Genomic DNA, 10,214 nt, shown 5'->3' with positions numbered 1-10,214 from the left:
TGCCAAGGAATTTGGTCAAGGACACGTACAAAGCAAAGCAAATGCCGCTGAGCAAAAGCGGAGTTCGAAAATTCGAATATCGAAAATAAAAACTACCCCGCCACAGTTGCCAGTCAACAGGGGAAGTTGAGTTACGTTTATCGTAAGCACCTACGTAGCGGGACGTAACGTAAGATGCCACAAGTGTGAAGCAGAGACAAAACTTACGCTCTCGCTGTCTCTCTCTCGTTCTCTCAGGGAAACGTTTACAGCACGTGATGATGCAGAGTCGAGAGGTCAGAAAGTAGCTGACATTACGGCACAGTGCCAAGTCAGTGGTTGGGGGTTGAGAGAGTGACAACAAAGAGAGAGAGAGCACGTAAGTGAGAGCGCGAGAGAGAGCAAGAGCGACGTTACGGAAGTGTGCGCTCTCAAATGAGCTGTATATTTTCATTTGTTTTGGGGGGTGGACGATTGGCATTGGGTTAGGGCTGGTGGTGGTGGTTGGGTTGTCTGCCCTTTTGTGTTCGCTTGTTGCTGTCACGACTGTTGTCAGCGGGCATTTCCCGGGTATAAATACGCCTGCTGCGGCGCCGTGCGAGTCAGTAGAACGACAGCTCGCAACGAGTGCGTAACCAAGCAAAATCACGCAACACATCACAGTCTGTAGTGAAAAGCAAACAACAAGGAAGTTCCGTGCAATTTGACGTAATATTTGTGACTTGGTCATGGCGATTCCCTTCTACGAGGACGAGCCCGTCGCCGCGACGGCTGCCAGCTTAGAGTCCAGCCACATTACCGACGGCGATGGAGATCAAGTGGATGGTCCCGCGTTTAGCAGTGATGTAGGCTACGACCAGGTGGATTACGAGGCGCCAACTTCAGCAGCAACAGCAACAAGTCACAGTCAAGCGACATCAACCGAAGATGGGACGGCGCCTAGCACAGAGGAGCAACTGCTGGCCTGGAAAATGCTTGCTCTGGCCATGTGCAAGGTGCTCAAGCAGTTCTATCTGCAGCAACAGAAGGGGAAAATCTGCCAAGCTGACAGCCACTGTGCAGATTCAGCCGCAGGCGCAGTAAAATTCATCTCCAATCGACAACAACAACTACAAATTCAAAGGCCCTCCGACTTGGAGGACTGACGGCTCCTAAGCGCAACTTGTGATTACTTTTCGTTGGTGAGAACTAGCGTGCCCTGAAAGGAACGAGTTTAGGGGGAGAGAAAATGAGAGACAGTATTTTGCAACCGATGTGAATACATTTTCCAAAGGAAAGCCCACCCAAGGAAATGCAGCAATTATTTTTCGAAATTTTAACATTTACTTCTGATCTGATTTTCATAATTTGCCGTGATTAAAAAACAAAAATTAAAAAAAATCAAAAAAAAAAGTTTGGATAAGCGCAAATGTGATAAATAATTTTGCTAAAAATATTTTAAGTGCATATTTTGGTAAAGTTATTTAAACACTTGAATTACGATGTAAATTCGAAATGAATTGAATTAAGTTAAGATTAGTTCTTTCATGATGGTCGGCCCAGTGCAAGCAGCAGCTAGTTTTCATACAGATACGATTTAAATTTTAAGTACACACTTTTCTACTAAATAGTACTAATAATTCTAATTAGTTTAAGTTTATAAATCGAAAAAAACAAAAAACAAAAAAACAACTTTTACAAAACTCTCTTGGTGTCTATTTACAAATTCGACGACGAATCACAAATCGCATCGATTTCCATTTTTAGGTAGTTGGCTTCTTACGTAGCGAATAGTTATGAAAATATATTTATATATACATCAACAACAAGAACAAAAAATAACTATTAAATATATGTACTATATATTTTTGTATACTTATTTTGCTGTTAAATGTAAGTTGATGTTCGTGTATTTGTGTCAATTTGATTTTTAGGCCCATTCTCATAGGCAATATTCCCTAAGCAATCGATGTGAACCGAAGAGTCCAAAAGATCATTTTCGTGTCACGAGCATGAACATAGTACAAGACAACAATAGCAAAACTTTACAGAGCAACACAAAAAAAGCAGCCAATTTGGTTGGCTATATAATTGTAATTGTAATGATAATTATAACTTAATGTTAAGCATAAAATAAATATTTTAAATTCGTAATAAAAACATAACTTAATTGATACAAAAGAGCAACGAATTTTATATCTTGGCGTGGGAGAATTAAGAAAAGTTTGTTGATTTAAATTGTAGAAAAGATAATCGGTGTACAGATAATGAGAAAATTAATCATTCTGGGAAAATCTTGATAGAAGTCAGATTTGGCTTTTACAACAATTGAGTCTTAGTTTCTTAGACCACAAAATCGATGACAATTTTTATAATTCATACATTTTGTTTATACGAATAATGCAATAAATTCATCAGTGTATTGTAAAATTTATTTATTTTTTTATTGAATATTCATATTATATGTAGCTTAAAAACTAGAGTAATAAAGTAGGGAATAGCACTGGACTTCGTTTATTGCAAAACTTATATTTTTACAGAAAATCAGCTTAATAAATTGAATTGAAGCAAATAGAAGTGATCAAAAAAATGGTTTGAGGTTTATATTCTTATTTCAATGATAATGCTGCCTATCAGAAATGAAATATATAATAATATTTTTAGCGTTACAAAATGTAAATTTGATCAAGTTCAAATAACTTATTTTTATAGAAGAGGTAAGCATTATTAGCCTTATTTTAATAATAAATTTCAAATTCATTGCATACCTTGATTACTTAATAATCATAGAATATCCTTTATGTAGTCTTACCTTCATCATCAGTACTAATAATTTACCCAGTCATTCATACCATAATGACAATGCAGTGCCATATCTACTCGATGGTATTCAAATAGCAGCGTGCTATAAGTAGATGGCACAGATCAAAGCCAGTTGCCAGACAAAGGCTACTTCCAGGCAATACTCAGATACATCCACTCACAATATTCACGCTATTCAATCGATGCGGAAAAATGTCGCGTGGCGTCTGATCAAAAAACAGAGAGTAAATAAATAAAAAGGCCTGCGGGCAGAATGAGTGCCGTTTCAGTGTAATACTCTTTATGTAATGCAAATACGAGTACAAAGTATTTTGCGGGGCAGTTAAGCTGCTTTTTTAATTTTATAAAATCCAGGAGAAAGTGGGAGCTGGAGATTTTAAACTCCATCAATCAATAGCAATATCTATCAATGCTCGTAATAATATCAATCATAGATGGCAAAAACAAATAGCATTTGTTAAATCAACTGCCTCAAGATGATTTTAAAAAATTTTATATTTTCCAACAGATAAGCGAAAAGGGATTATAAAGAAAAAAGTAGAAGAAGCCTACCAAAAAGGAAGAAATCAAGAAATGCGCATTAGAGGCGGTTAACTGTCTGAATTCAATCAAATGTTCCCCCGAGAATTTGCACTTTTGTTTGCATTTTGCACACATGATGATACCCGATACAAGTTGAGTACGATGGCAACCCTTTTCTTTTTTTTTTTTTTTAGCAGTGAAAGTGGTGAAAGCAGACCTTAAGTGCATGTGTGTGTGTGAGTGTGTGTGTACGCAGCTGGGGGTAAAGTGACCCGTAAATAAACAGTTTAGGTTTTTTCCTACAATCATCGACTTGTTTTATGGCCATACACTACACATGTGAGTGCATAAAGTGATTGGACTTGAAAGCAGTCATATTTTACAATATTTCCAAGCCTGAGCAAATATTTGTTTCTAGCATAACTAGAGCGTGGAGCATCTTCAAAGGCTTTACGAAAAAATGTGAAATATAATTGAAAGTACACAAAACTAGAAGACTGGCAAATCAATTTCCCCAAGTAAATCGTATACTATATTTACAAAAAGAAGCCATACTTGAGAGCAACAAATAAAAAACGGAGCAACAACATTATTAAAAATAAATTAGAGTACCTTTCTCGTACTTGGATAATGATAATAGGGCAAACAAACGAATTGAAGTGGTTTCATGTTGCCCTGCTACGTGCTCAAGTGCATTCCATTTCGTCCTGCGGTCATCATTAGTGTGCTTTATTAAGTGGAAGCAATTTCAGCTTCTACTCTGTTGCAGCCACAACTCAACTGTGTGGCACGTTACAGTTGCCGTTGCCTTTACAGTTGCTTTAAGCACAACTGAGCAACTCAAATGTTTTCTCTATGGCTGCCCGACTTGCCCCTAGGCAACAGCTGCTACATCTACACACAGCCAGGACTCGAGTGGCCAGGATAAACCAGCTCAAGGTCGTGCGTCAATTGCAAAACTGTTGCAACTGTTGCATATGTTGCAACATGCCGTCTTGTCACTGCAATAGAACCTGAACTAGGGACTAAAGAAGTAATCCCTTTGTTGCTACTCTTTGGTTCATCAGAGCTGGGTACTCAGGATTTGGGTCAAGGTTAACATGCAGTCATCCTCAAAGGATAACGCACTTATAGCGAGTCTCTTATGATGCGAGCTGCCTCTTGGGGCAAGTATGTCAATTGTCGGTGACGTCTATAACAATTGCAATTGTGTACTAATGGCACTAATTGAGTATCTACAGGTTGTTATTGAAGGTCTGGTTAATGAGCTGCGCTATTAGAGGTAATCGATTATATATCAATCCATCTTTGCAAGGGTAAAATTTGTAAATGAAAACCAAAGCTCATTGCCATTACTCTTATTTGTAGGTTACAGTCCAAGTTGATAAAAGATACAAATTGTATTGCTTATAATGAACGAGAAACTCATGCTACAATCAGAATAATATATTTATGCATTTTTGAATCCATATTTCTGAGAAAGCTGTTACCTGAAAATACTTTACTAAACTTTAAACTTTTTTATTATTTATTATTATAAAAATTACAAATTATTATACAGAAAAAATACAAAAATCTACCGAAGGTCACACACAGGTCACATTTGGTATATTTGTATGTATGAACTACTCTTGTCCAGTATACCACAGAGTTAAAAATATACCGTTTTCAGTAGCCGTTATTTATTGATTAACTTCATAAAATGTAATCAGATCGCTACTAAATTTTCAGGAATCATAAATACAGACGCACAAATGAACATGGCTATATTATCTTTCTGTTTGTTGACACTGATAAAGATTATATATACACAAATTAATGCTAAGAAAGAGTTTATAAAATAAATGTACCAATTGTGGTACAAATCTGACTCCTGCATTTGACTGTAAAACACATTTGAGATTAATCCCAAATGCTAAGAGATAATAATTAAATTTAACGAGGCAACAACATCTTTACACTCCCAAGTGCCACCCTGAAGGCAAATGAGGAAGTTGCTATTGTTGCAGCTTGCAACGATTCCATCATTACAATTAATAGAAAATGCAACTGCGGCAGATCAAAGAGCGGCCAACGTGACATTCTTCTGGGGGGAGGGAGAGAAACAAAAGCGCGATAGACAAAAGACGGCGACAGTGAAAAGGCAGCAACAACAACAACAAGCAGAACAGCAGTTGGCAAAGCGATGTCAAAGGTAATGACAGAAGCCAAACAATTGAAAAGTTGTAACAAACGGGAGTTAAGCAAAAAAAACAACAACAAAAACAAAGCGACTTCGTTAGCGTCAAACAATTGTCAAAGCAACTGAGAGGGCAAAAAAAAAAAGAAAAAAATAGCAGAACGCATGAAAAATGTCAAAAAAATAAAATAAAAGTTTGAGTGCAATTTTCAAGCAATATATTTTGCGTTGTTGAGCCAAAGTTTTCACGCGCTTTTTGATGTTTTTCATTCTGCGGCCAAAGTGCAAAAAATAACAAGCTAGAAATATTTAATGAGGCAGCAAAAAGAAGAGTAAAGCATAAAGGGAAATGCAAAGAGCGAACCGCATAGTCGAGTCGAGTCAAAAAATCTAATTTCATAATCAAATAAAAATGCTGGCCAAGACAAGCTGCCCCCAAGGGAGGCTAAAGCAAAATGCAAAGTAGATAAAAAAAAAAGAGAAAACGCTGGGCAATGTTATTCGCATAACTTGCGCGATTTGACAAATTTACGAGTGAGTTTAGCGGACTAATCATTGAAGATCTTTTCTGGGTTTGGAGCCAACCCCCAGCGAAACGCTGCTGGCAATATTAAACATAAAGCGTCTGAGCCGAGGATGAGGCATATTAAGGATATGCAGCAGCGTTGACAACGCGTTCAGCCAGCAGCATTTCATGGCTTCGTTTCCTTTTGGGAGGAAAGGAAAAAATCTCTGGCACATAATTTTAATGTTTATCGTCTTTTATTGTCAAACAAATTATTTTTGATATTGCGCTGCAGGCGAGCCACTGAAATAGAGCCGAGCATACCATTTATTGATGGCAAAGGTGCTGAGAAATGATTCAGCTGCCGAGGGGTAGCTACACTCTAAGGCCAGGACTGAGACACACACACGATGTGTAATTTGATTAGCATGCGGCAAGCAGAGAGAGAGCGGAGAGGAGAGGAAAAATACAATAAACATAAAGAAAAACTCTGATAAATATCAGCGAGAGTCAAAACAATTTAATGCATGAATAAAAAATAATTTCTTTCTTATGACGCAGACTCTAGGAGAAAGGTGCTTCTATCTTCATATTCTGTTATCCTGCTGTGCAAGGAGCTTTATTGGATTTCTGGTTTTTTCTTTCGCACAAATGAAGCTCAATTCAATGCACACTTGGCTGCCCAGGAAACCGTAGAGAAAGACGCCTCACAAACCATTTTCTTTCGTTCTCTCTAAATATTTGATTATTTACTTAAGAACATTAAAGGAAATCCGCAAGCAGGCGCCTGACATTTCGCATATGAATTAAAACGCAATAAATTAGCAAAATGTTTTTTCTACCATTTTGGCAATCGAATGTGTGTTTCCTTTTTCTCTCCTCATCCTCATGGGAACACATTGTTTACTCTGCTCAATGCTTGTCTGTCGAACGCTTTTAATAAGCCACTTAAATATTTATTATGTTTTTCTAATGATTTTCCATTATGGCATCGCTTTAAAGTCGAGTTCGATTTGGATTTAATAGAATATTTATAATATTTTTCTAATGAACTTCCATTATGGCATCGCTTTAAAGTCGTGTTCGATATATGGCTTTAATGTAATTTACGCTGTTCATTTGCGAGTTGGGCTCATAAATTAGTTAGTCGGCCCCAAATCCGACTTAATACGCTTCACTTAATTGTTTACAGCATTAATGCAAAAACCTCAGCCAATCCAATAAACAGCGCAGCCAACAACCAACAGCACATCAATATTACACATCACAACATAACACACAAACAGGACACACAACAACAGCGATGAGGATAACAACAACAGGAACGAGGCAAACCAAAATCGCGACACGTTGGCAGACCAAAGAACAGTGGCAGAGACGTCGACGTCGACTGCGACTGCGACGTCGGCATCGCCAGCGGTGGCAAACATTAATCAGCGAATTATCAATGCAAATAATTTTCAGCACGCCTCAATGCGATATCAATCAACGGGCATCGCTTCCGCTGCACTGACAACGCGTTCCACCGGGCGGAGAGGCAGAGTGTAATAGCAGCATTGCCACCACGTTGCACGTTCCACGAGGCTGCAACATCATCTCGCTGGCATTTCTCACTGGGCACTTAGCACACAATTAAGTGCAAATAATTGCAAACGCTGCATATAAATGATTTGTTTAAGCCAACATGACGGGCAGCCAAACAACATTCGAGCCACACGAAATAAATCACCCCAAAAACTCGCAACACATCTTCATAGCCTAGGTAAGAAATTGCACAGTGTGCACGGTCAGCCAGGTAATAAGTACAGCAGTAATTCGATATCATATTTAATTGGCTATTATTAACAAAGAAAACTAAGTTTTACAGCTGTCAGAGTTCATTATTTGAAAATACGCATTAATATTCAAATATTCATTAACACTTTCCAGTAAATTATAATAACGATTAATTTTGTCTTATTTTGGGAAATTTCGCTTAAACTTTTCATATTTTTGTTTATATTTAATATATTTAATATTCTCAGATTCATTATATACGACACAACTTAGTGAACGAAAGAAATTTCGATATGCAATGACATTTTATTTTAAAATGGAAAAAGTGTCGAAAATTGCTCCCTCATCGTTTACCCAATAAATTTCTGCTATTATCTGCAATTTGCAGTTAATAGAAAAATATAATTCTGATTGTTTTATACAAATGAGCATTACTAATATACATACATATATAATAATATTTTGGCTTAGGTGATAAATGAAGTAACTCAATTAGTTGAAAGTTTAATAAAAAAGATCGATCTTACAGCAATAATTATAAATAATGCAGCAATCAGAATTATAACAATTTTTTGTATATTTGTATTTAAGTTTGTTAACTGCTACCTATTTGGCAGCTCTTCTGAATTAGTATTAATTGCAAACAGATAAGATCCAATAAATTCTTAATTTAATTAGCTGTGGAGTAAAATGTGACTGAAAGTATTGACAGCATCATTTGCTTTATGTTAAAGAATGGTTGCCACCAATTTATAGAAATAAAGATTTATAAGAAAGAAAATTGAGTGATCATCTGAGTATTAAATTATTTTAAAATGGAATGAGATGAGTAATTAATTCCATTCAATTAAATGAGATTTTTAAAGAATTAATGATCAAATGATCACTCCATTTCCTTACGGTTTCTTAGCAAACTTGCCACACTGTGCGCGGTTTACTTCGAGGGCGTCATAAGCGGATAATGAATTTGAAATTAGCAGCGGAAGCCGGCAATGCAACTGACCATAGTGCAAAAGGGCGGTGGCGGTGAAGGGGCAGTGTATATAGTGAGGAGGTGGGGCATGACTTAGAGATAGTTACAGGGGTTTCTATGGCCAGCTCAATGGCCTGGGTATTGGCGCGCTTAATTAGTATAATCCGCGTTGAAATTATTCAAGTGTGCATTGTTGATGTGAGATATTGTGTTGAAGTATGTGTGTGTGTGTGTGTGTGTTGTGTGTGCAGTGTACACACACTCGCATATGCGATGGAATGAGATTATATGCATATATATTACGCATACGCAGCGTGGCTTCCACCATGATAATGATAACATGGCAAGCTGCATCAGAATGTAATGACTGCAATTAAGTGAAACGCCAAAGTTTTGAGCAAAGGCGTCACCCAAAGTCTTATCAGCCAAGTCGCAGAGTTTCCACCCCGCTCTCTCTCCCCTCTGTTCACTCCCCCCACCATCATCCAGCTGATATCCTTTGCGATGCATAATTGAATGCAATTAAAGCAACTTAATGCGCATTTCATGAGGCAAGCATTTGCATATGCAGCCAGGACGAAGCAGGAACAGCATGCAGGACATGTAAAAGTGATTATTTATGCAAATTGCATATAAATATATTGCGAAAACAGAGAAAAACGAAAAAAAGTGGATAAAACACAGAGCAAAAAACGAAAACAATTTGGTCAAATTGAATTTATGTGCCAAAGGCGGCACAATAAAAGAATGTGTAAAGTGCACTTAAGCAATGGGCCAAAGTTATATGCGAGTTGTGAAAGGATTGTCGAGCATCCTTCGCAATGCCTTCCTCCTTTTTCCATCTCTCTCTGTGGTCACTGTGAATCACTGTGTGAAGCTGGCGCCTGGCAAAAAGACGTTCATCGTCGCCGTTGGCGTCGTCGTCGGATCTTTTGCCGGCACACAGGAAGCCATAATGGACATTTCATTCAAATTATTTTGGCCATAGCGAAGGAGTCGCAGTCGCTCGTATTTCGCCTGAATTGATGCTCTGCTTCCTGTTATGCTCGGCCAAAGGATTCGCCATGCTTTCTCACTGTGTCCTTCGCTTTTGGCTTTGGCCACAGCACACACATATTGCCCAGGCATAAATCAGTGTAGATATAACTCTCAGCAAGCTAGTCAAGGAGATTGTCGGGATTGTAGGACCTGTAAATGCTCTGCATATTTTACCAAAAGTGTTGCAGATAAAAAACTGAGTTGGATGTGAAGTTGTAGAAAGCAGTGTGAATCTACAAAAAGTTTTATTCAAATGGATTTTAAATACTCGACTTCGATTTGTGAAGTAGAAATATAAGATATCTTTACAGAGTGAAAGTATGGATGATAGTAATTTTAAATTGGTTAATGAAGACTTACCAAAATGATCTATTATATTTGAACTTTATGAAGATATTATGTTACCCTCTTTTCATTTGTAATTAAAAATTAAATATGGA

At 37.4% G+C, this 10,214-nt stretch overlaps 1 protein-coding gene across 1 annotated transcript; it reads left to right on the top strand.

Moving 5' to 3' along the window:
* Positions 1-569: 569 nt before the first annotated feature.
* LOC133842315 (uncharacterized) lies at positions 570-1,650 on the top strand. Its single transcript, XM_062275365.1, is given in 2 exon segments — positions 570-1,006; positions 1,008-1,650. Coding segments are annotated over 2 exon segments (354 nt in total). The 5' UTR covers positions 570-707; the 3' UTR covers positions 1,063-1,650.
* The last annotated feature ends 8,564 nt before the right edge of the window (positions 1,651-10,214 follow it).

This window comes from Drosophila sulfurigaster, chromosome 3, assembly GCF_023558435.1.
Source record: "Drosophila sulfurigaster albostrigata strain 15112-1811.04 chromosome 3, ASM2355843v2, whole genome shotgun sequence".
NCBI lineage: Eukaryota > Metazoa > Arthropoda > Insecta > Diptera > Drosophilidae > Drosophila > Drosophila sulfurigaster.
This window is presented reverse-complemented; position numbering and strand designations above follow the sequence as displayed.